At 51.0% G+C, this 25963-nt stretch overlaps 1 protein-coding gene across 3 annotated transcripts in view; it reads right to left on the bottom strand.

The window, feature by feature from the left end:
- The window catches only part of LAMB3 (laminin subunit beta 3), a 62676-nt gene that overhangs the window by 16908 nt on the left and 19805 nt on the right, over nucleotides 1–25963 (bottom strand). Inside the window, exons 2-10 of one of the 3 annotated variants that reach the window (XM_073900239.1) lie at nucleotides 22117–22191; nucleotides 21731–22013; nucleotides 20272–20356; nucleotides 19328–19482; nucleotides 7971–8085; nucleotides 7364–7437; nucleotides 3117–3308; nucleotides 1728–1791; nucleotides 1114–1307 (exon numbers count right to left, since the gene is read on the bottom strand). In XM_073900239.1, coding sequence (XP_073756340.1) covers nucleotides 1114–1307; nucleotides 1728–1791; nucleotides 3117–3308; nucleotides 7364–7437; nucleotides 7971–8085; nucleotides 19328–19482; nucleotides 20272–20299 — 822 coding nt within the window. In that variant the 5' untranslated portion in view covers nucleotides 20300–20356; nucleotides 21731–22013; nucleotides 22117–22191. Of the gene's footprint in view, nucleotides 1–1113; nucleotides 1308–1727; nucleotides 1792–3116; nucleotides 3309–7363; nucleotides 7438–7970; nucleotides 8086–9966; nucleotides 10070–19327; nucleotides 19483–20271; nucleotides 20357–21730; nucleotides 22014–22116; nucleotides 22192–25963 lie in introns of those variants that run through there. The other 2 variants (XM_073900240.1, XM_073900241.1) reach the window with 2 other exon arrangements.

Genomic DNA, 25963 nt, shown 5'->3' with positions numbered 1-25963 from the left:
GCTCTCAATCCTAGATGCAACTCTGGAGTCACGTGGGAAACTTTTTTAAAAATACCATTGCCAGGCCCAATTCGATCCAAATCTCAGAGACAAAGCCCAGACTTTGGTACTTTTTTAAAGTGGTGATTGGCGGAGGGGGTGCGGCCAGATTCAAGAGCCCCTGGGGCTGGGCGTGCCCTTTCCCTCTCTACAGCCCCCAGTACATTGTATTCCTCATCCGTCAGCAGTCCTGTTGGGCCTGTGTTCTGTTCGTTCATCTCCTGGCCCTAACAGATGACTTATTCCTGGAGCCGGTCTCCCTCTGGCCTCCTCTGCAGCCCTGGGCAGGGCCTGGCCCAGCCATGGGAAGGACGAAGCTGCCCAGGGCTCATTTCACCTGTGTTTCCCTCTCAGGCCATTTTAGCCCTGTGCCCCCCTACCGCCAGGGTAAATGAGCTCCCTATGTTAACAGAAGAACCAAAGCCCCAGAAAAGCAAAATGACAGCTTCTTCCGCCTCCGGGCCCAGGGTTCTCTCTCCTCTACTGATGGTTCTCACATCTGGAGATAGTGAGAAGCTGGAGCTTCCCCCCACCATTCCCTGATGCGTCTGACTCAGCTGCTCCGGGGTAGACTTAGCAGGAAGGATGTGAGACTCTGTTCTCTCACCCTCGCCCTATCTCGCCACTAGATGGGACTCTAGAGTCCCCAAACCAGTGCCTCTCCACCGTGGCAGTGCTGAGAACCCCCTGGAAGATTTAAAAACCAATAATAAAACTGGAATATCTGAGGACAGAGGTCTGGGCATTTTTTTTTTCTTTTAGCTCCCCAGGAAATTATTACATGTAGCCAGGATTGAGCAGCATCGCCTTAAGCTCCCCACAAGACTCACAGATGTGCTTACAGGTGACTGAAAATCAAACCGTCATAAGCCAGAAGGCAGGCTTAAGGAAGTGCTACAAAATTTTGATCTTTGAAGGAATCATCACTTAGACTCTTTTCCACTGTGGCTAAAATGTTAAAGACCCACATCTGAAATTGAGTGCTCTCCCTTGTTTTATAGGAGCCCCAAGAATGTCCTAAGTCTGCTTTGGTCTTGCTCTCTCCCCTCGGCCCTTCCCACCCGGGGCTGTCACCTGCACGGTGGTGGAGGGGCTGGCAGAGGCTCCAGGCTGAGGGGCGCAGCGGTCGGCGTGGCCGTGGCAGAAGCAGCTGCCTTGTAGACGCAGCTGGGACACTGCGTAGTAGGCACTGGGGGGGTAGTAGCCTCTCTGGGGCACAGGGGCCAGCCTGGTGAAGTTGACTCTCAAGTTTGTGATCTCCCCCAGTTCTGAGACGGGGGCCAAAAACAAAGGGGAGGGGGTTGGGGAAGGGAAAGTAAAAAAAAAGGAAGTTAAATGCAAATCGAGTCTCATAGGGCAGGATGAATAAGGAAAGGAATTCTGATCTCACCAGCCCATCTTCCCTGCCTTCATAAGGTTGGTTATATCAGGAGCCGCCCTCCTCAGCCCTCAACATTCCCAAGGCAGGAAAGACCCCCGCACTCCGCCTCAGGCCTCCTGAGTCTACCACCCAGCCTGATGGAATAAGCAGGGCGAATATCAAATCCAACCATGTAGACAGAAATACGAAAGACCAGGGAATTTCTGTGACCCAAGTTCCAACCAACCAACCACTTCAAGTCCCAAGTTCCAAGTTTCGCCCCCACTCCCATAGTTCCACCATTAGCAAGAGGGGTAACCACACTGACCTTGAATTTTTTTACTTTGAGTGGCTGGAATCCCAGATGCTAAATCCATGATGTTAAGTTGAACCTACGGAGAAAGGGGGGAGGGAAGGCCTGGGGAAGAGGTAAATGGGGCACCCCAGGCTCAGAGGAAGTCTCCCTTCCCACCAATGCTCCATCCCTGTCACACTGCTCAAAGGTCCTTCTCACCTGGAACCTGAGTAGACCATAGATGTGAGGTCTACCAACAACCCTGAGGGAGTGAGATGATCACTGGACCCTAAATGTGTGTGTGTGTGTGTGTAGACAGCTTCTCTCCACTTGAAAATACAGATATCCCAAGAATTTCCTGATTTCCTTGGGTCAAAAATAATGGTAAGATGTATAATGTACACATGAGGGTTTAGGGGATACTAATTTTCCAAACACCTTGGATGAATGAGAAGGTCCAGAACCCAAGGATTCATGGATGTGGTCACCACCACCATCTAGACAACCCCCATTTCCACAGTGCTTTTCCTTTTTCATAAAAACAACTCATTCTATGGGACTCCAGAGTTTTCATGACAGACCTCCACGAATCAGGAAAAAGTCCAGGGTTCTGATCTGGAGTCTAGGGAATGTGGTTAATTAACATGGGTGTGGGTTGGGCTGTAACCCAGGAGGATTTGTTCCTGCGAAGGAAAGAGGCACCGTGCACAGGGAGGGCAGCACGCTGCGCACTGGGTGCCTAGGGGACCCGCTCCGAGGGAACCTGAGCCAAAGAAGGGAGGACAGAACCCAAAGCCACCCTCAAGCGGTGGGGAGGGGAAAGGCAGTCACGAAAGAAAGACGAGAATCCTACCCCTGGTGGAAGGAGTCAGGGAGAGAATTCTGAGCTGTTTCTAGAGGCAGGTTCTCTGTTTCTCACTCGGGGTGTAAGTTCCGGTGACTCGGACCTGTGGCTTGTACCTGAATTTCCCCACGGGCCAGATGGAGGGATTAAACTGAGAAAGCTCATCCTTGTGTTCAACCCCATCAAGGTGAGATCGAAGATTGAATTCAATTTGTGTAATGTGCTCACTTGAATCTAAACTAACCTTCTCAAAGTCCTTGCACGGAAGAAGAGTGGATTTTGCCCTTTCCACGATGGGGACCTGCCAAGGAGCGGGGCGGGGGGGAGTGGGGGTTGGCTAAGGAAGAGGGCAGGTTGGGTTATGGAGTGCTCTCAACATGTTTTTGAAATATGCCTCCTGAGTAGCAAAGGGGACAAACAGCAAATATTCTGAGAGCAGCTAGGGAGCAGGAAAGACAGCAAGGCGCACCGAGGGGCCATCTCTTCTCCAGACGCTGGGGGACTGTGAGAGCAAAGTAATGTCAGGGGCCTCCCCCGCCACAACCCCGTGCCTATTTTCCAGAGTCCCCTCTACCTACCTTCCCCCCATCCAGGCGCCCGTTGGGCCTGTGGGGCAGGGACTGGCACCGAGCATCCTGCCAGCTCTGAGGCTGGCCCTGGTGGACCCGAGGGAAGGCAGAGGTGCAGTCAGCAGCCAGGTACTGGTACACGTGCCAGGTGTTGCCGAAGTCCGAGGAGCGCTCAATCAGCATCCCAGCGGGCATGGGCCCCTGCGGAGACACAGGTAGGGTGGGGGCCCTGCGGACTGACGGGAAGGGGTCACCAGAGACACACAATCACCAAAACAGGCTCCTAAAGATGCACAGGTGGTTCCTCCGAAAGAATCACAGGGAGGGAGAAGGGGCACGAGAGTGAGCAAGGGGGCTTCAGGGCATCCGGGTCCATTTCTCCTGATGTACACTGACCCCATCAGATTTTCCCTAGGGGAACTGTGGAAGCCAAGAGAAAGGTGATCTACATTCTAGAAGAATGTGATCCCTAGCTCAGCCCACCACCCAGGTGGTCAGGCCAGAAAATTATCCCACAGCCACATGTCCAGGCCCTCTAAGCCTCTCTCCCCACTTCACTGGAGAGGTCTTCCTAGATGACTACCTGACCACGTCACTCCTGCTCCAGCCCCCTCTACAGGTCTGCATTAGCTAAAGATGAAGTGCAAGCCTCTCAGCGTGACGCACTGTGTCCTTCCTCCCTCGGTGGGTTCACCCATGTCTCAGGGCTCTCAATGCTGTCCTTATGCTGACGGCTCCCAGCTTGGACCACTTCCTCAAACTATAGGTTCGGACACCCAGTCTCCAAACAGATCCCACACCAGGCCCTGTCTCCGGCTTCAGTGCCCATCGCCCTCACCTCTCTAGTAGGCGCCACCTGATTTCCCTGTTGTTCACTCTCACCTTGTTTACGCCCACCACCACACACAAAATGGACCGCGTCACCCCTCTGCAAAAAACCCTAGAATAGCTTTCCACTATTCTTTTTTTTTCCAGCTTTATTGAGATTGTATTGACATATAATATATATAAGTGTAAATGTACAATGTGACAATTTGACACTTGTACATACCGCAAAATGATTATTGTAATAGTTACGCGTCCATCCCCTCCCATAATTCCCATTTTTTGTGTGTGGTGGTAACATGTAAGATTTACACTCTTAACCACTTTCAGGTGTATAATACCGTGTTCAGTACAGTCACCATGCTATACATTAGATTTCTAGAACTCACTCATCTTATAGCTGAAGTTCGTTGGCCCTTTGACGAACAGCTCCCCACCACCCCGCCCCCCAGCCCCGGGCAACCACCATTCTAGTCTCTGTATAGGTTCAGCTCTTTAAGATCCCACATATAAGCGAGAACACCTGCTGTTTGTCTTTCTTTGTCTGACTTATTTCACTCAGCAGAATACCCTCGAAGTCCACCTATGTTGTCACAAAAGCCAGGATTTCCTTCTTTTTTATAGCTGAAAATCCCATTGTGTATAGATATATGGATGGGGATTACATTTTCCTTGTCCGTTCATCTGCTGATGGACACTTAGCTTGTTTTCGTGTTTCGGGCCATTGTGAATAATGGTGCAATGAACATGAGGGTACAGATATCTCCTCGAGACACGGATTTCATTTCCTTCTGATATATACCCAGGTGGAATTGTCAGATCATGGGGCAGCTCTATTTTTAGTTTGTGGAGGAACCTCCATATTATTTTCATTGGTGGCTGCACCAATTTACATTCCCACCCACAGCACACAAGGGGTCCTTTTTACCCACATCCTGGCCAACATGTACATCATGTCTTTTGGATCACAGCCATTCTAACAAGGATGAGGCAATATATCCGTGCAGTTTTGATTTGCATTTTTCTGATGATTAATGGTGTTGAACATCTTTTCATTGGCCTACTGGCCATCTGTATGTCTTCTTGGGAGAGATGTCTATTCGAGTCCTCTGCCTGCTCTTCTTGAGTAAGTCTGAACTCCTGACCAAGTCCTGTGCTACGTGGGCCTGTCTCCTCAGCTCACCTCGTGCCCTGTGCACCTCCATCTGTCCAAGCAAGCCCTCAGCTGCACCATGCTCATTCCCTCCTCAGAGCCTTCGTTCAGGTTGTTTCCTCTGCCTGGAATGTTCTTCCCCCTAGTGGGCTCCTTCTCATTGTTTTGTTCTCAGCTTAAATGTCACCTCCTCCCAAAATTTTTCATACCTATCCAGTGCACATTCTTCTGCCCACACTCTGCCCACCCTACCCCATTCCAGCATTTTGTTTGTTTCCTTCATAAATGTCACTACAATTTCGAATCATTTATTTGTTGGCTTGCTGCTCTTGATTCCTCTACCTCTAGACCAGGGTTTCCCAGCCTTTGGCTCTGTTAATATCTGGAGTTGGATAATTCCTTGTGTGGGACGTCCAGATCATCATAGGATGATTAGCAGCATCCCTGACCTCTTACATATGAGATATCAATAGCACACCCATAGTTGTGACAACCAAGAATGTTTCCAGAAATTGCCAAATATCCCCTAATTGAGACCCACTACAGTAAACCATAGGCCCCCCTGTCTGTCTTATTCAAGTTGCACCCCCAACATCTAGCACACAGGAGGCACTTAGTCATTTGTCGAATGAATGGATAAAGCTTTAGTCTACTTCCCTCCTCCTCGTTTATGTCTGTAAACTCATCTCTCACCAGCTTGTAGCTTTCCACATCCCTATTTCTCACCACAATATACACATTTTCCCCTCCAGACCCTATATATGCATTCCCTTGGCCCCTCCCCAATTGCATACCTTCTTGCCTCTTGCTTCCAGGCCTTTGTACTTTATGGTTGGTTCTCTTTGTCCAAGAATGAACTTTGCCCTTTGCCCGGCTATTAGTGGCCTAAAAGGTGCACCTTTTCCTGGGCATTCTGTGACTCACACCCCAAAGACAGACCAAGTCTGACACCCCTCTGTGTTCCCAGCACCATTTCCTAGCAATATCAGAGCACACGTCATACATATCTCCTCACCATCAATCCTTTGTCTTCCCAACATATACTAGAGCAATGTGAGAACCATGATTTAGCTTTATTCATCTTTCTATCCCTAACATCTGGCCCCAAACCTACCACACAACCAGTGTTCGATATGTGTGTAGCAAGAATGGACAAGTAAATGAATGAGTGAGTAATGAACAAGCAATGTAACTAACAATATCCTTCCAGATGAATGTTGCCCTTCAAAGTTGTCACCTTTAGAGACTGGGCATTTATTCAAATGATACTGCCATTTCTCAAAATACTTTTGACCTTTTCTTGAAGAGAGGATCTCAGAGCTAACTTTCTGAGTCAAGGAAGAAATTAGATCCTATTGCTTTTTATTCACAGCTCATTTTAGCTCCTGAAAAATGATATCACCCTCCGTGATCATCTAATCTTTTTTTTTAAAGATTTTATTTATTTATTTGAGAGAGAGAGAGAATGAGAGAGAAAGCACATGAGATGGGGAGAGGGTCAGAGGGAGAAGCAGACTCCCTGCCGAGCAGGGAGCCCGATGCGGGACTCGATCCGGGGACTCCAGGATCATGACCTGAGCCGAAGGCAGTCGCTTAACCAACTGAGCCACCCAGGCGCCCCGTGATCATCTAATCTTATTAACCAAGCTTGATCCTTAAATATTTGACTATTTCTGTAGAAAGAATAAAACCAAATCTTCTCTGAAAAAAAGAAAATGACCTGTGACAAATGAACAAAAATGTTCCCTCCCAAAGGAGTATCTTGGGAGGCTGGTCTAAAAGCAGAATCCAAAAGTACTCTGAGAAGTAACAGCAGTGAATGAGTACATGGCCCACCAAAGGGGCTGCTCCCAAAGCACATCTTTCATAAGGATGGGCCAATTATTGGCTGTTTGCTAAACTCAGTCTCATCAGCAAAATTATTAAACATACCAAGAATACACAACTATATAGTAACTGACCAGACCCAGTGGAACTGGTACTTGGCAGAGCTGAATTAATTAGATGGGTTGAGGATGGGGGATACAGAGAGGAAGCGGATACACAAGCACTGCATGGCCAGGACGGGGGGCCTGGATGTGCCACTGTGCTCCCAGGAGTGGGCCTCTGCTGTCATCATGACACAGACTCAGGGTAAAGGTCGCCTTGTCACCACACCTACCATGTGGTGCCATCACCCCAAGCCTGGGGAGACAAAGCCACTGTGCTCCCCATAAGCCCAAGCCCACAAGGCTCAGGGTCCCCGTCTCCTATCCACTGCCATCTCCAGGAAGCATACCTTAAAATCCACCATGATGTCTTGAAGCTGGAACCTCCTGTCCAGGTCCAACTGCAGAGAGACAGGGTTCACATCTGGAAGGACAAAAAGTAGAAACTTTAGAACAGAGAAATTCTATCTTCCCAGCCTGAAGAAGGCTCTGGACTCTACTAGCTCTGGGAAGTCAGAAACATTAAGGTCCATCCTCTGATTTCCCTCTTCCAGAGGAATGGTATCAACATGCTTCTCCCTATATTTCCTACTCAAGAGCCCATCTGTCCTTGGCCAAATTTCCTTCCCATCATCTCTTGATGATCCTAACACACTAAAGGATTTCAATGTGTCTGTTCTACAAGCTCAATTCCTTCAACGAGCTCACTGTAACTAAGTGTGGTGAAATAAAGGCATTCTTCGCATTTCTTACCCTTTCCTTAACTTCCAGCAAATTCTTCTACCTACAGCATCTGAGAGACCTCAAACATAGAGGCAGAAAGTCTGTCAACCACACATGTCCCACCACCGTAAGAAATGCCTGGGACACCCAAAAGGGCTTCCGGGCAACCCCAACCACCCCCCACCCTGTGGGACCTCCCACAAGTTTAGGCCCCTGGAGGGGGCCAGAGCGTACCATTCTGGGACTGCCACCAGCGCATGGGGCCCGAGGACGAAACCACATTCTCCACTCGGTGACTATTGTAATTGTGAGGCAACCTAGAGTCACACTTGCAGCATTTCATCTGCCACTGCGGGAGAGGAAGACAACAGAGCCTCGTGGGCGGCGTCCAAAGAGGATTACCCCCAGCGCCCTGAGAGCCTAGAAGATTCTCTCCATGGACATCCTACCCGCGAGGATCCACTGGTTTCAGTAATACCCTTGGAAGGATTAGCCTCTCAAAACAAGGCTATTGGTCATCTTTGAGTGTAATTCTTCTGTGTTCCTCCTAAAATATAGATAAGTGAATAGTGAGTAGGCATGATTGCCAGGAAAGAGGTGTGAGGTGGCAGAAAAATGCTGGTACAGAACATTGCCTCAAAGAGAAATTTGAGGGGTGTCTGGGTGGCTTAGTCAGTTAAGCATCTGACTCTTGGTTTCGGCTCAGGTCGTGACCACGGGGTTGTGAGATCAAGCCCCACATCAGGCTCCACACTCGGCAGAGTCTGCTTGGGAGTCTCTCTCTCTCCCTCCCCCTTGCCCCTCCCCCTGCCTGCTCTCACCCTCCAAATAAATAAATAAATAAATAAATAAATATCTTTAAAAAAGAGAGAGAAACCTGAAAACAGTATCAAGAACAAAAAGATGAAGAACTCACTTTAATTTAGCCTCTCCTATGTGCTAGGTACGGTTAGAGGGTTTTATATCTCATCTCACCTAATGCTGGCAGCTCCAGGGAAAACTGAGTTTCTGAGCACCAAGGAGAGGGGGCACACAAAAAGGGACAAGGGAATTTGGGGTTCCAGTCCTAGCTCTGTGTTACCCCATTTCCTAGGCTCAGTTTTCTCCTCTATAGACTGAGTGGAGGCTGAAATAGAATTCATTCCACACATTCAACAGGTATTTATTGAGTGTGCACTATGTGCTAGACCCTGCTCTGGGCTCTGGAGTTCTAACAGTGAACAAAGTAAAGACCCTGCCCTTAGGGAGCCAACATTACAGTAACATTTGGATGATCTCAAAGGCCTTCCAGCACCGATGTCTGGGACTTAAGGACGCTTCCCAGGTTTGGCATTTCCTACCCAAAGGAAAGAATCTGAGGGTCCCCAACCAAATGAAGCTTTGTGGTTAGATGGTCCCAAGGCCAGGAATGCACAGGACAGAGGAAATCTGCCACCCTAGGGCTGAGAGCAAGAGTTCCCGCATGAAGATCGAGGCCAGAGTGGGCAGCCAAAAAGGAAACAACCTCACTGGGGAGCTCCCCCCAAAACCACACCTTCCCTGGCCTGCCCATGCCCTGGAGTGAGACAAGAGACAGAACTGAACCCCAGGGGCTCCACAGCAGGCAGAGATCACCAAGCAAAAGAACAGGGCCAGAGTACACGGCCCTTGTTCTCTTAGTTTATATGTGTGCGCGCACACACAAACCCGGCAGAGACAGCATGACCTTGCCTCAGCTCCCCCAAGCAACACAAATAAATTGTTTTCTCTAAGTTACCATGGTACCAGACCTTGTGCCTAGCGTAAAGAACACTGTTCAGAGGGCTCCATATTCACCCACAAGTAGAAGCTTGGACAAGAACCTCACTGGCCTGCTGCTCCTTCTGGGTGGAGATACAGACAACTGTATCTCCAAATACTGCATGCCTCTGCTTTCCCCTACGGCCTCCACTCACCAGAACCAGGGAAAAGCTTTCGCTTCTCCAAGGCCTTCCAGCTCCTGAACCTCTGCCCTGTCCAGGGAAGGTGATAAGCCTATACGACTGATGTCTTAGAACGGGTAGTGTCTGCGGAACTGATTAACCTGACAGGTCAGTCCCAAAGGGATTGAGTTAATATGCTGAGTCTGTGCCTGGGGTTATGGAAATTCCTTGCCCAACACCCATCTTCCCTCTCCACTGCTGACAAAGCTTGGGGCAGTGCGGAAGCTGAAGGGGAGCCTCGGCTTCCCATCCCGCTTTCCAGCTGTCACCTCCAAAATAAGAGAATTGTCATCCTTCCTAGTGCTTGGAGGTTTCCTCGTCGGGTCCAAAAGTGCTTTATTAAACAATAATTGTATGATATTTAATGTTCAAATAATGGCTAGCACATGTGCCCCGTACAGAGCACTCATTGCCTTCCTCCCCTTTACTGCCCCTCCCTCCCGGCACACTGCCCCTCCCTGCTTACTGCTCCTCCCTCCCTCCCTGCTCACTGCCCCTCCCTCCCTGCTCACTGCCCCGCCCTCCCTGCTCTGCCCCTCCCTCCCTGCTCACTGCCCCTCCCTCCCTGCTCTGCCCCTCCCTCCCGGCTCACTGCCCCTCCCTCCCTGCTCACTGCCCTTCCCTCCCTGCTTACTGCCCCTCCCTCCCTGCTCTGCCCCCCCACCCCTTCACTGCCCCACCCTCCCTGCTCACTGTCCCTCCCTCCCCGCTTGCCCTGCTACATTTTTCTTCATAGTACATATCTCCACTTGAAATATTGTACACTTATTGTCTATTTATTTGCTTATATTATCTGTTTACTACAAATGTATACTCCACAAGGGCTTCCTTTCCTGTATCCTCAGTGCTTAGAAAAGTGCCTTGCACATAGTAGGCCCTTAATACTTACCGAATGAATAGTAAATACTCAATAAGTGCTAACATTTTAATTATCACTAGACATTCTCTTCCTGCAGTCAGGGAGTTTAGAAGGAGAGATGGGGGAGGGAGGTAATAAAACAGCAATATTATGTGACAGAGAGCCCACTATGGGCCAGGTACTGTACTGGGAGTTTGAATACAAAAACCTATTTAAGCCTCACAAACAGCCCTATGTGGTAAGGAATATTATTCCCATTTTATATATGTGAAAAGTGAGGCTCAAAAAGGCTAGTGACTTTTCTACTGACCGACAGCCAATGTCAGCCCCAGCACCAATCAACACCAGAAAGGGCCCCTTATCACCTCCCCCTCCTCTCTCTGCCTTTCTCCCCCTCCCTCTCTCTCTCCCTCCCTCCCCCCCTCTGTGTCATCCTCTCACTTCTGCTAGGAAACCAGACATCACAGGAAGCACGGTAAAGGGTGACGATCTCTGTCTCACTCAAAGAGCTTGGCCTGACCCTGCCACTGACCATGGGGGAGCCTAAGGTGGAGAGAGCACTTTGGGAAGAAAGCTGGCTTCTCAGGCTGACCCAGCTCAGTTAACACAGAAACTGTAGATGTGTCAGTGGCTGAAATAAATACCTGAGCACTTAAAATAATCCTTTCTGGGCAAGAGAAGCCTTTTGCTGGAATCTGACTCTCCTCCACAATCCTATTTTGGTCCCTGGCAGTAAGTATGCCCCTCTCCCCACTCTGCACAGCCTCTCGGGGGCAAACTTTTCCACTGCCCAGCCTCTGTCTGCACTCCGCACATGTCCCCCAGAGAGTCAAGGGCCAGCTGCCTTCTGGCCGCCTGTCACCAGAGCTCCCTCCCCAGCTCTGCTGGGACCTGATCCCGGCCTGTTCCCTGGCCAACACAGCACCAGAAACAAGGCTCTTTCTTTCCTCAGGCCTGGGGCACCAGAGCTAGAACAACTCAACCTGGAACTGGAAATGACCCTGATGGTCCCCAAAGAATGAAATATTATGTAACTAATAAAAAGACTGCTCCCAGGAAGTTTTTCATTACTCGGCGAAAATGCTGACATTATAATGTTTTATGAAGAACAAAAGTTGGGCATAAACGTGTATATGTCATGATCTCAAAGACACAAATTTAAAGGAAAAGAAAGTGTTTGGAAGGAAATACACCAATAGATTAGGTTGAACCATATGAAATGGCTGATATTCAGCCAGTCTGACCTACAAAAATAGCCACTGCATGCAGCTTAACCTAATATCTCTGGCTAATAGAATGGCAGGGAGCTTTTTTCCTTATTTGTTATTCTTTAATAATATTAAACTTTAATACCTTGGATATATATTCACTTTTATACTCGGGAAAATAGACAGTATTATAAAATAAAACAAACTAAAAAATGTCCAGGGTGTTCAGTTGGGGCTTTTTACCCTGCCTCCTGGCTCAGGCTTCCTAGTGAGCCTGGGGGTGCCCCACGCCTGCCCCACCTTCCTTCCACGTGTGCAGGCACTGCTGGGAAGATCAGATGCCCTCATGGGCTTAAAACCTACGTGCTGCTTATCATAGAAACATAGCTAAAGGAGGGATTTATTGCAATCCTTAGAGACAGGCTAAGCCAACAGGCTCAGGACAGGTATTTTAAGTGGCTCTGCTTGTCAACCAGTCAGCTGGATGGAGACCTGAAATAGAGCGGCTTATGGCAGAAACCCACATGAAGACAGGCTGCTAACTTCCTCTTTCCCTCTGGGCCTCAGTTTCCCTTTCTATTTATTCTTGTATGCCTACGTGAGTATGTGTCTAATAAATGCGTGTGCGTGCTTCTCAACGCGAGGCTCTTTCCCTCCTGTGTGCTACGTGCCTCTGGCGAAGCTCTCAGCTGCAGCAGCACCCCCTCTCTGGGGTCAACTGGCCAACGTCCTCCTGGCTGAGCTACCTCAGAGACGCGGCCTTGTTATCAATTCAGCCTGTCAGGCCTCCAGCCAGTTTGGCTCCTACTTGCTCTCCATCTGGAAAGGCTGGGCCTCTTCCCTTATCCTGGAGCTTTCTAGAAGCTCACTGGAAGACAAACCCTTCCAGAGAGCTAGGGGGAGGGCAAAGGAGAGAGCAAGATCCAGCAGGAGCCTGAATCACGGTGGAAATAGGTGGGAAAAGGAAGGTAAATGCAAATCGAAGCTCTGTGCCTTTGTAGATCACAGAGCTAATTCTAGGGGGAAACAGGAAAAAACCTCTGCTTTTCATGGCCCAGCTCCCTCCCATGAGCAAGCCAGAGGCTGCCTGCGTCTATCTAAGGAGATAGCATCAGGGTCATGGCTGCCAGCCAGGGCCCAAAGAAAGGAAGCCAGGACAAAGAAAAAAAAAAAAAAAAAAAAAAAAAATCCAGCTGCCTGCAAGAGAAGGCATCCTCTCCACTTCAGCTTCCTCGTTGGTAATATGCAGGCGTGGAATAAGATAATGAAGTTTCTTCTTGCTCTAACATGCTATTAGAATTCTCCCCTACTCCAGCTTATCTGCTCAGAAGTTTAAAACAGTCCAAACAAGAATGCAAAGGAAGGAAGAAAAAAAAAAAAAAGACACCAGATGCCATACTGGAGAAATACTCCTCTCAGCTAAGTGGGCAGAAGAAGGGGCCCTTATGGCCCGTGGTCAGCTAGGCCTCCATTAGACCCCACTGGGATCCACAAGCCTCAGCCTTTCTAAGTCAGTGGATATTGCTGGTAAAGGTCAAAAGTCGGGTTCTGCTGTGGTGCCGAGGAGGAAAGCCCCAGTGCATAAGGCACTTTCAACTTCATCTTCTCTCTTGTCATGAAGTAACACCTTCACTAAAGCTTAACTCAACGTTGCCCTCTCACCATCCAAACTAAGTTCAGGAAGCTGACTCTGAAGCTGGTTAGAAATGATGTGTACCACACACCCAGAAATTACACTGCACCAGGCTCTCTCCTGAGCACTGTGCATACATTATCTCATGTCATCCTTCCAAAAATCTCTGAGGCCGGTATTTTACACTAAACGATGGGTATACTCATTTGACAGATGGGAAAGCAAGTCTTAGAGAAGTTAAGAAATGTGTCCAAGTCCATAAAGCTGGGAAGAGATAAAGCAGGGATTTCTGTCCCAGGATGTCTGCCCCTAAACCTTCCAGCCCTGTTCTAATTCAAGGGACACAGCGGTCACTTGGCAGCCACTGGCAGGGACCAGAGTTGGCTGTCAGGATGCTCCCTGACTTCTCCCCTGGGAAGGACAGCCTCAGCCCCAGCCTGGAGCTCTCCAGAAACAGATATTTCCCTAGACCCAAGTGCAGAGGATTGCTTTGCTTGTCAGGACCTCTGCAGGCTCCGCCAGTGACAATGGTTCCTTTTTCCCCGAGGAAAAAGAAGCAAAGTAGGTCTGCAAGATGTTGCCAAGACTTCTGGGGGACCTGAACCCCAACAGCAATGGCGTGAGAGACCAGGCCACTCACGTCTGTCCAGGCCTTCCCACTACGTCTCTGCCCCTTCTTCTGCCCTCCTAGCCCCATGAGCTGTACTTCCCAGCTCATAACAAGCAGGACCCAAGAATCTCACATGCCACCAACCCAAGTTTTGCTTCCTTCTCATGGTAACACTTTCCCCAGTGTCCCTACCCATGTCCTTCTATCCCTCAAAACTTACCCATCCTGGCCTTTACTTTCTTGGAACCCCTTACAAAAGCCACAGCTAATTTTCTGGTAAGAAAACCCTGGGTGAGATATAACAGTTGATGATAGATTGATATGGTGCCTTCCCCAAGAGTGTTTGTATTTCAGACAAAGGACGCAACAATGCTTCGTCCAAAAGAGCAGATCGCCAATGGCAGGAGCTTTGGAAGTTTCAGAACTGCTGAGAACTTCTGGGAAACAGGAGGGCAAAAGGCAGTCCCAAAGTAGAGAGACAGAAGGAGCTCACACATCCTCCGCCTACATAATAGCCATGCCAAAAGTCCAGAAAACAGACAATAGTCAAACGAAGAAAGGCAGTGGTTGCTGGGGGATGTGCGTGTGCGTGCACTGACATGTATGTGTGCGTGTGTGCATGTGTGTGTGTGTTGGGGTGGAGGGGATATCAGTGGGCTATTACTTCTCAGCGTGTTTCCAAGAGCTAAACATAACAGCTGTTGGGTTTACACAGCTCATTAACCTGAGGAATACACTGGGTAAAACTGTTATTAAGGCAGCTGGGTAATTAAGTTTTCCCCCAGCAAGGGAGGGAGTGAGAGATAAATAAAGCATTTAGAAGAGCAGATACAACGCTGGAGGAGACATTGTCAGGAGCAGAAATCAGGGCTAGAAAGCTTCCAGGCAAAACGCACTGGTCCCTGGGGAGCCTGAAGCAGCCCACAGGGCTGACCAGAAAGGCACGGCTCAGCCCCTGCCTGTAGAGAAGCCCCTGCCTGAGCAAGACCATGATGAGCCCACAGGGTCACACACAGCCCAGCCACCTCTGAGAAGCAGGCGGAGATGCTAGAGCTGAGCAAACACAAGGGCCAACTAACCCAACTCCTTCATTTCACAAATGGAGAAATGGTGGTCTAGAGAGAACCCAGGAGCTAGCAAGGTCGCATCCCTCATCTCAGTGTCAGAGCCAGGATCAGGACCAGAGAGTCCCCACGCCCGGGCAGGGCAACTTCAACTAACTGTGATTGCCTCCAGATTCTCCCACAGTCTGCTACAGACCAGATTGAGAGCGGCCACCTTGGGAGCAGAGTGGGCCGGCCCAAGGATGAGTTGATTTCAATAAGTATGCGACTGGGTATCCTAATCAGGGAGGAAATGCTCAGGAGTGTGATTCACAGATGGGGCGGCCTCTGCCTGCAGACACAGGTGCCAGGAGGAGGGTGTGTAAGGGGAGAGAGGATGTAACATTTAATGTCTTGCAGACACCAGCCAAGGTTACTTGGCTCGTTCCTTTTTTTTTTTTTTAATGGCATTTGACAGTTTCTTTCTTTCTTTTTTATTTTTTTTAAGATTTTATTTATTGATTGATTTGAGAGAGAGAAACAGCATGAAAGGGGAGAGGGGCAGAGGGAGAAGCAGGCTCCCCGCTGAGCCGGGAGCCCGATGTGGGACTCGATGCCGCGATCCCGGGACCTCAGGGATCATGACCTGAGCCAAAGGCAGTCGCTTTAACGACTGAGCCACCCAGGCATCCCTGGCTCGTTCCTTTATACGGTCCTCGCAACCACTCACGGGGCAGGGTGCTGTCATTACTCTTATTTTTCAAATTGAGGAGCTGACGCTGAAAGCACAGAAGAGAACAAGGATATGGGGGAAACACAGACATGCCTTGAGCTTTAGGGAACAGTGAGTCTACCCGGAGGTTAGTTAGGAACTAAAGGAAGGAGGACAAGGAGACAGGGCCATTTGGGGAAAGAACAGCCTGGGCCCAAGCTTGGATGGTTAAAGGGCAGTCAAGGCAGGCAGGCCTATGAAGGGCAAAGTTAGGGGAGGGGTACCCCAAAGCAAAGCTGGCCAAGTCCTATGTCCATTGCAAGGGTTGCAATATGGACCCCAAAACCACAGAAGCAAGTCCTCGAGGCTGATAGGATTCAGGTAGCAAGCAAACGGGAGCCGCACTCTGAGACCGGGAGCTGGGAGAAACAATTTTGGAACTGGAACGAGTCCCCACTGCTCCTGCAACTCCCATTCCACTGAGTGCCACTGGGGTTAAGGGCAGGGGAATGAGCGGTGCAGAATGTCCAAGAGTCGTAAATCTCCGATGCACTTGCATTCACGCCACATCAGTGGGCAGACAGCAGGTGCTGGATGAGGTCGTGCTTGGCTCAGGGCTCGCAACGTCATGGAAATAGAACAGAAGCACAAACCAGAAGCTTCGACTTAAAGAAGGTGTGTATATGGGGGCAGGAGTTGGTAGGAAGCGGGGAGGGAGAGAATGGAGAGGGGCAGGTACCAGGAATGCAGCTCTGCATCATGCCTCATCTCCAGCTAGGGCTGTCTGGTACACCCCCCATCTCTAACTCCTCAGAAAACTCGACACCTGTGTGTTTCCACTAGAAGTCTGGGGTCCCAGAACACATCCAAACCCTCCCAACAGCGCATAGAGGTAACAAGCGCCCCCACAGGAAGCCTTGTGAAAATTAATTGAGATAATTTCTGTAAAACTCTTAGTATGAGGTCTGGGACACATAGCATGTGCCTAATAAATTACAGCTGCTATACGTAACATTTGATAATAATAATTTGATAATTAAACTTAAAAACTGAAATTGGAAGTCAGCAGAGTTAAAATCCTGATTCCAAATTTTCATCACACAGCCACTTCCGTAGCCAACGAGGGTTCAGGGAGAGCATCTGCACAGAGTACTAGAAGGGACTATGTGCCTTTAGTGTGTGTCTTCCTTGCTGTCAACCAACAGCCTCTAGGAGGTCAGGCGGGTAAGAGAGGGGGAGAGGGCAATGGAACAAGGGAGAGGTGGCAGGTAGGGGGACAGAAGCTGGCTCTCAGCCGTCAGCTCATTCCCAAAGAAACTTGGGGCCAGGAGCAAACCTCAAGAACCTTTCATCTAACACTCACTCATGGAAGAGGAAGTTAAGGCTCAGAGCGGGGTAATATCTTGCCCAAGATCACACCACAGGTTAGTGGCAGACCTGGAACTACACTGGATTCAAGATGTCCTATCTTCTACTCTCCAAAAGAGGCTGCATAGCTTTCTTCCCCCCTTATAGAAAAGCAGAGGGGGAAAGCCAATGTATCTCAACTTTCACAGCAGCAAAACAGCTGAGATTTATCCATCCCCAGGGTTGCAAAAGTCTAGACTTCTGTTTTGCAAGTACCGTTTTGTTCTCAGGGGGGCTGCGTAAGAGCAGGGAAGGGACATGGCAGCCTGCAGCATCTGAGAGAGGCAGAGGGCAGGCCAAGGTGAAGGCAAAAGTCCAAGGCTTCAGGGAAAGAGGCTATCCAGACAGGGCTGGGGCTGAGGGACATCCCAGCACAGGGGCTCTGTATTTCTCCTCCCAAAAGGCAGCTCGAGGAAGGAAGTCGGTATAAGTCTCCCCGAAATTTTTAGACATGGCTCAGTGGTCCCAGATTTTGAGGGCATGTGGAAAGGGAGCAGCGAAAACCATTCCATTGCCTAGAAAGCTCAATACTGCCAGGTCCCCGATGCTTGTGGAGTAATCTGGGCCCACAGGGAGTCATGGCCTTATGCTGGCCATTTTACCCAACACCGTCAAACTGGCTTCCCCACATCCAACTGGGTGAGATGCAGAAACCACAGTCAACTCTGCTCAGCACCTCCAAAGCCGCTACTCGGTACCATCTGCCATTAAAAGTAGCCAAAAGATCGGGGTGCCTGGGTGGCTCAGTCGTTAAGCATCTGCCTTCGGCTCAGGTCATGGTCCCAGGGTCCTGGGATCGAGCCCCGCGTCGGGCTCCCTGCTCAGCGGGAAGCCTGCTTCTCCTTCTCCCACTCCCCCTGCTTGTGTTCCCTCTCTCGCTGTCTCTCTCTCTGTCAAATAAATAAATAAAATCTTAAAAAAAAAAAGTAGCCAAAAGATCACCGGAGACTAGAAGGGCAGCAGTGCCCAAAGGCAGTATCAGATGCTACCTCCATCGTCCCAACGACAAGGACAGTCTGGAAAGAGGACACCACAGAGGACCCAAGTCTCCTGCATGGCAATCAATCTCTCTCACTCCCCTTCTCTCTGTATTTCTTTCTCTCTTTCTCTGAAAAGACTAGAAGACTCAGGGAAAACTCCTCCCTCACACATTCCTTTGTCCAAACCTTTGGTTTCAGGGCAGAAAAAATGGCCAAATGAGACATGCAGTCGGAAACAAGGAAATGCTAAGTGGTTTCAACTTTGGTAAACACAAGGCACCAAGAATGACCCCCACCTTGTTGAAGAGAAAAGAAAAGAAGCCAGCGTTCCTCCAAAAAAGGTCCAGAGGTGTGTAGAAGAAAAATCACAACAGCTCTTTGTAGAACTCAGTTGCCTAAACGGGGACTGTTAACTGACATAAGTCAGAGTGTCTGGGTTTCTAGATTGTTCAGCTCACGTTCATTACTTATCAGCTGAGTCACTGAACCCCCTCGCTGGCCTCATCGCTTCCTTGTCTATCTTGCTGATTTATGTCCTCTAAACAGCAGTTGGGGTGTTTCCCACTTGCCTGAGGGGACCAACAAGGCTGAGAGGTAAGTAAGTTGGCTCTTCATACATGGCAAAGGTAAACCATAGAAAGTCCACTCCAGCCTACAATCAAACAGTCTCCCACTAGCTCAGTCTGTACTCATTTCCCAACACTGGCCAAAGAGATGGTGGCAAACAGTGACCATGGCACCACTCAGTTCATCCCATGGCAAGAACACAACCCAGTGCACACATCCCACCACCTATGCTCCATCAGACTTGACTTCGCCCACCACAGATGACACGTTACACTCTCCAATCTAAAAGATCAACATTCATCTGATTGTTCCCAAGACTTGAAAAACTATCCTACCCGTACCCGAGGATTGAGGAAAAACTCCAGCTTTATCAGGCAGAAGGGAGAAGAGAGCCATTCAACTAATTCTGAAGACGTTTTCTCTCGCCCAAAGAAGGAGAAAATTCTTTAGAGGCAGAGATCTGGCCTTAGGCTTGGCTTGCACTCTCCACAGTGCACGGAGCTGTGGCTATCCCAAATACACTCTAGGCATTGTGTGAACAAAGGGCAGGCTCACCCACCCCACTCCACCTTGTCTTCTCCAGTCCTGGAGGACATGGTGGTCGGACCTACCTCACCATACTGGGTGCAGTAGGTCTCAGGCTTGGTCAGTCCGCAGGTGGACGAAGCTCGGAGAAACCGGGTCCTCCCAATGAGCAGGTCCCCAACAGGTGGATAGCAGGCCCCACGGGAGCAGGCTTGCTGGGCACACAGGAGGCCGGGCCAGACTGAAATCACAGGGGTGTTGGGGAATAGCCTAGAGAGAGGAGGGCCCACCAGGCCACCCCCAGTATTCCCCCAGGGAAGCATAAATCAGCAAGCCCAGCCCTTTTCCCTCACGCCTGCTCCCACTCAGTGGTGGCGGTAAGGACGGGACTCCTGATGCTATCAGGTAAAAAAAGCTGATTTCGTGTTCTGTAACCTGTAATTTTAAAAGGAAAGGAGGAGAAATGCTGGCCACCAGAAACCCTGGATGATCCTGAAATGTGGCCTCCATATGTGGCTTTTAGGATCAAGTTGCAGGCACATGCTCAGCCACTGGGACACACTCCTCAATCCCTTCACTTGCAGCCTGGCCTTGGTCAGCATCCAGAGCAGGGCTCGCTGCTCACCATTTGTGCAAAGCTGGGAGAGGCCACCATTATTTCTGCTCCTTTCTCTGTAAGGTGGACCCAGCACACTTTGTGAGTGCCCGGCTACAGTCCACTGTAAAACCCAGCCGTGATGGCTCCGGAACCAGCGAGAAAGTGAAAGGCTGAGCAATTAGCTGTGCAGGCCACTTGGGGAACCACGAGCCCCCCTCAGGTAGGAATAAGAAGACACTTGGGAGCCTCATCTTTCCCAAAGGCCCAAAGGAGCAGGGAAACCCCACTGGGGCCCCAGGAGACAAGTGTTCTAAACTGAAGGATGACAGAGTGACAGATGATGCTCACACTTTGGTTCACAGTCCTCTTGCCAGTGGCTGTCCCCTCCCTGCTATAGAACAGGGCCTGGAAGGATGGGGAGGGGACACTTACCAAAGCACAGGAGGAGGAGTGGCCTCATCTTCAGCCACCAGGGGAATCCCCTCAGAGGACCTCACGTGGGACAGAGCAGAGCAGCCTGGATAAAACAATACAAACCCTAAGGCACACTAGCCCCCTTTACATAGGGTCTCGACCTAGGATACTTGTACACAGCAGGTACATTTGTAGCCATAAGTTTGGAAAATGCCAGAGCCCTGGACCCCTGTCCCCACTGGCGTGTGACTCACACTGTACCTTCCCCCCTGCCCCCCAAGACTTCATCTCCCCCCTCTGAGATGGAAGGGAAAGAGAGTTGGCCCTCCCCGGCCCACATAGTCGTTGCGGACAATGTAGGGAGCAGAAAAGGGCTGGGCCCTCTGCAGGAGAGGCGCTAACGAGATGTCCGAGGCCTTGTTGCTGCCCCCAAGAAACAGAATTGGCTTTTCTCAGAGCTTGGCCCAGCCTGCAGGCCCAAAGGTGAATGGGTCCAAGCGGCTGAAGGCCTAGAAGCGAGGTCTCTGTGCCACTGGCATGGTCTCCAATACCACCCGGGGCCTCCCTGAGGGTGAGGCTGTGGTGACCACAACTCTGAGCTAAGCAGGTAGCTGGGATAGGATATGATGGGGAGAAAGGCGAGCCTGCAGCATTTAAAAAGTGAGTGAGGATTTCATCTGAACTGGAAGCATCTCAAAATGGCTCCCATTATGGCCCAGGGCTATGCAGGAGGACAGCCGCAGAGCAGGGACTCTAGAGGCTGACGCTGGATACTTGAAGCGTCCCTCCAGGAGGCAGGCAGGCCTAGCCTGCAGAGGCATGCCCCACCCCTGCTCGTGCAGTGCCCAGCTCTGCCTTGGTTTGGATGCGTGTCTGCTCCAATGATGGCCACAAAGTCCTCTGGCTAGGGTGGAAAAATGAGGCGGGGTGTGGGTGGCAAGGCAGGAGCAGAGAGGGAGCTGGGGCCCCTCCTGGTGTCTTTACATTCCACATCCTAATAGCTAGAAATCATGCCTTCCAATCCTCTCCCAGAAGAGTCAGGGGCCCCAGGAAGAGACAGGTGGCCTGAGGTTGCACAACTAATGATGGCCCAAGAGGGAGACCCACTTTTTGGTGTCCATCCAGTGCTATCTCTGCCCTCCTGCCCCCAGGCTGGAATCCCCCACAACCAGGCATCAGAGTGGCCCTTGGAAGAGCTCTAGCTGGGCCAGCCCACACTTTCCACTTCTCTTTGTGCTCAGCCCAGATCTGAAGCTGCTTTCTTCTAAGTCACTGAGATACTTCTCTGAGACGAAAAAGCAACCCAAACAAAGGCAGACATTTGACCTAGCCTTTGCAGGTGAACACACCTGCTCGGGTGACCTCCCTGAAGGAGGAATGAATCAGGCCCTGCAGCCAGGCCCCAGACACACAGACACACAGACAGCCCTGCTCCCGCGCCTGGCCCCCACCGAGCAGGGGAAGGCAGGTAACGTACCTTGCTCCGTACTGTGCTCTTCTTTCTCCAGATGGCCTCTAACAGCACCCCTTGAATGTGGGGTCTCCTCTCCTGGCTCCCAGTTTTTAAAGAATGGCTTTACCTCTGGAGACTCCCCGTCTGGGCGTCGCCCACTGCAGGGCGGGTCTCAGGAATCTGGCGGCTGGCACGCCCATGTGCCGTCACTGCACCCCCACCCCCACCCCCAGGACAGGACTGGGCAGGTGGGTGGGTCTCAGAGGCCTCACAGCAAGCTCATCAGTCCCCAGCTGCCTGTGGGGGCCTGTGGGGGGGGGGGCAGGGGCGGGGGTGGTGGTGAAGGGAGCCACTGCAAACAGCCCCAGGCGACTGTCAGTAACTCCCAGGAGGCAGAGAAGGGCACTCACATTTGTGATAGGCACTGCACTTGGCACTTCCCCAAGGCCCACAGGGGTCAGCTTCGTCTTGTGTCCTGGGCGGCCCTGGACAGAAGACCAAGCAGAGAACACAAAGATCAGGGCTGGTGTGTAGGCTGTTATTGCCCAAACCTGTCACTGGGCTACAAGGTGAATAGACCCAAACATCCAGGACCCTGGAAAGCACCAGACCCCTCCCAAGGGAAAACTAAAAAAGTGGAAAATCCCCGCTTTGGGGGGAATTTGCAGGAGCTTTAGGTTCATCAGGAAGGGGGTCAAAGCCCAACCCACCCAAGGAAAGCTCAAGAGGAATAAACAGGAACCAACTCTAAATTCCTCCCCTCCGGATCCCTCTGCAGGTTGGCAGGGGGCCCTAGGACAGGTAACCACCTGTGAGTCATGCCCCCAGCCTCCGAAGGGCTGGTCTCCCAGCCCCTCCCTCCGCGGGCAAGAATGCCAGCCTGGAGGGCCAGAAAACAGACCTGACCTGACGCATAACTAGACCAACTTCCTCGGCCCGCCCCCCACCAGGCCTCAGGACACAGCTTCCTGTGTGGGACTCCTGGTGCACTCCTGCCTGAGGGCCACTGGACATGGCAGTAACCAGGCCTAGACCGAGAGGCTGGCCTCAGAGGACGCTCGGCCCCGGCTTAGGGTCAGGGGGCTTTTAGAGAGAGGTGGAAGGTCAGCCAGTCCATATGCTGGGCCTGCAGTTGCAGGAGAGCCTGCGTGGCATTGTTTTGGAACACAGCACCTCAAAGTTTCTATTTAAAGGCGACTCCTAACTACCCAGTCCAGGCTGTCAGTGGCCCCCAAGCAGAAAGTTCTCTACAGTTTGAGGGTTAAGTCCAAGAAATTGGTTTGAGAACGCTTAAGGGGAAAATGTAGGATTTTGTGGATTAAACTGGGCATTTCTAACCCTTCGGTTCTAATTCAGTCCAGTAAGTTTAGATGGGCAGGGGAAGTACTGTAATTAGCAAATAGGCATTAAGTTGTTTACACACGTAACAAATACTCCACTAAATGTTAGTGTCTAGACCCCTGTAAGAATTCCAGTGAAATCTGGCTGAAGTCAGCCAGCCCAAGTCAGTACAAGCAGCCTCCCTTCATGGGCCAGCCACTGCAACAAGATCCCAGAGAGACCCCCATCACGTCCTCCAGAGAAAGATCACTGATGCCACCCCCCACCCCCACCCCGGGGTTTTGAGCCCACCTGCCTGGTCTGTTTCTCTCCACTTCTCCAGCTCCCTGAACTCAAGGCTTCCAGGAAGCCTTCACCCTCCTGGAACTGCCCCATCCTGGGCCCACCACCAGGAAAGAGGATGTGACAAAGAACTCATTAATAGTTAACCAGCAGGAGCCGGTGTGACAATCCCAGACCCTCAGACCAGGCGGGCCGGCGTGCGGTGGGCCGCACACTGGGTCGTCGCTGGAGCCCTTCAAATCCCCCTCCTTCTCCTCTCTTAGGAGGCCAGGAGCCGAGGTAAATAAGCCTTCAGTGTCTCAGACTTCACAGGCTGGGGCAGGTCCCAGCAGGGGTTTGGCTTCACAGAGGAAAGTGGCAATTGCTCTGTTTGGGCCCCCCACACTCTCTGGGCCCAGTCCAGGCCATTGTTTCTGCAGACCCCAAGGGCAGCCCATTCAGCCTCCCTCCTCAGGGACACGGAGCACTCCCCGGCGGGGGGGGGGGGGGCGGGGGGGGATGGCAGGGCCCCAGGCACTGGCTTTGAACTTCAGAATCTAATTTGTTCAGAGATAAGGAGCCTAAAACAGAGCCACAGGCTGGGTTAGGACTCGGCCAGGGCTAAAGTGCAGGTGGGGGTGTCACTACGGTGCCCCAGGCTCCCTCGGCGTACTCCTCTCTCGTGCCCTGCTTCCCATCATCCCATTCTGGAGCCCTCACCCTCAGCAGCGCCACCACCACTCCCCAGACCTGGCTTGTCAGAATGTTGTGCTCAGGGAAGCGGCTAGTCAAGGTTTCCCTGACCGTGGTTCCTCTGGCACCCACCTCCTGCTACCGGGAAACGGTATTTCCCCTCCCAAAGGCAACTTCCACCCTATTGGCCTGAGCCTCTCTTCCCTGGACTTTCGCAATAGCCTCCAACTGGTCTGCAGTAGACCCCACACAACAGGTCACGTCACTCCCCTGTTCAGAACCCTGCACTAGCTCCCTGTCAGGGTCAGGGTCAAAGCCCTCAGACAGAGTCTGTGAGGCCCTGCATGACCCAAACACCCCCATTACTTCTCTGTCTCGGCCCCTCACTCCCTTCACCCCAGGTGCATCGCCTCCAAATCACCAGGCTGCTTCTGGCCCCAGGTGCTCTCTCGGCCTGGAACATGGTTCCCCTGGGCATCTGTGAGGCTAACTGTCTTACCTCTTTCAAGTCTTTGTTCAAATGCTACTTTCTCAATGACTCTGACCACCCTTTAAAATGACAACCAGGGCGCCTGGGTGGCTCAGTTGGTTAAGCGACTGGCTTCGGCTCAGGTCATGATCCTGGAGCCCTGGGATCGAGTCCCGCATCGGGCTCCCTGCTCGGCAGGGAGTCTGCTTCTCCCTCTGACCCTCTTCCCTCTCGTGCTGTCTCTCATTCTCTCTCTCTCTCTCTCAAATAAATAATCTTTAAAAAAAATAAAATAAAAATAAAATGACAACCAAGTTGCCTGCCCGATCCCACTCCCAACTCCACCTACCCTATCTTATGGGTAGACTGGCTCTTTTTTGTTGTTGTTTGCAATGCTTACCACCTTTAAACCAACTATATATGTATTTATCATGTTTATTTTCTGACCCCTCCCACCAGAATGTAATGCCCAAGAAGGTAGAGATTTTTGTCCATTTCGTTCACTACTGTTTTCCCAGTGCTGAGAACAGTGCCTGGCACATAGTAGGTGCTCACTCTTCATGTAATGATATCATATTGATACAGTTTCAGGAGTCCCCATGCACTGTGGGTATACTTGCACTCTCAGAGGGGACAGTCTGGGCGTCCGGTCACCTGAACGGACAGCTGAGAGTGGAAATTCTTGCAGCAGTCAGCGACAGAGAGAGGGATCTTTTGGAGATACCTCCCCTCAGATTACAGCAATGTCACCATGCTGATGTAGGCAGTATGCTGTGTGCTTCTCAGTCATTCCTGGCATTGTCTGACAGGGTGTGGGGGTGGCCTAACAAGCTCCCGTCTCCATTATCCATCTGTCGGGGAGATCAGCCAAGATCTGCTCAATGGGAGGTCAAGGGACAGAGAACGAGAAAAGGAGGGAAGGAGAGAGGAACGGAGAGAAGAGCTGAAGGAGGATAAGAGAGCCAGGTCCAGGCTGCGCACGCTGAATCGCAGGTGTTGGAGGAAGAGGCACCAGGTGACTCAGGCCCAGGCACCACCTGCATACGGTGAGTCACATGTGAGTCCTCGTCTGTGGGACAGGGTAGGCTCCAGGAACATCCCCGGGGATTTGCCACCTGACTCAAGCTGGCGTGGCCCTCCATACCTGCACAACAGCTCAGCAGCCCAGACACCGGTCCCTCTTCCATGCTCCTCTCCGAAAACCAGAGAGAAAAAGTGAGTCTGTTGTGTTACTGAGCGCAGATGGGAACCCAGCCTCGGAGAGAACAGGAGCCTGGCCTGCCCGTCCTGGGGTGACTCCATTCCGTGCCCTTCTCTCTCCCCCAACCCGTTCTAAACCCTTTATATGTATTAACTCAATCAATACTCACTACCTCTCTGGGGGGACAGCCATTTAATTACCCTTACTTGGCAGCTGAAGAAAATGAGGCCCATTTTTGGTAACTTGGATCCAGTTAAGAAGGGGTCATTTGAACCCAGACCAGTTTGCTCCA

Source organism: Callorhinus ursinus, unplaced genomic scaffold (assembly GCF_003265705.2).
Source record: "Callorhinus ursinus isolate GAN/ISIS: 27379988/994484 unplaced genomic scaffold, GSC_fseal_2.0 scaffold13, whole genome shotgun sequence".
NCBI lineage: Eukaryota > Metazoa > Chordata > Mammalia > Carnivora > Otariidae > Callorhinus > Callorhinus ursinus.
This window is presented reverse-complemented; position numbering and strand designations above follow the sequence as displayed.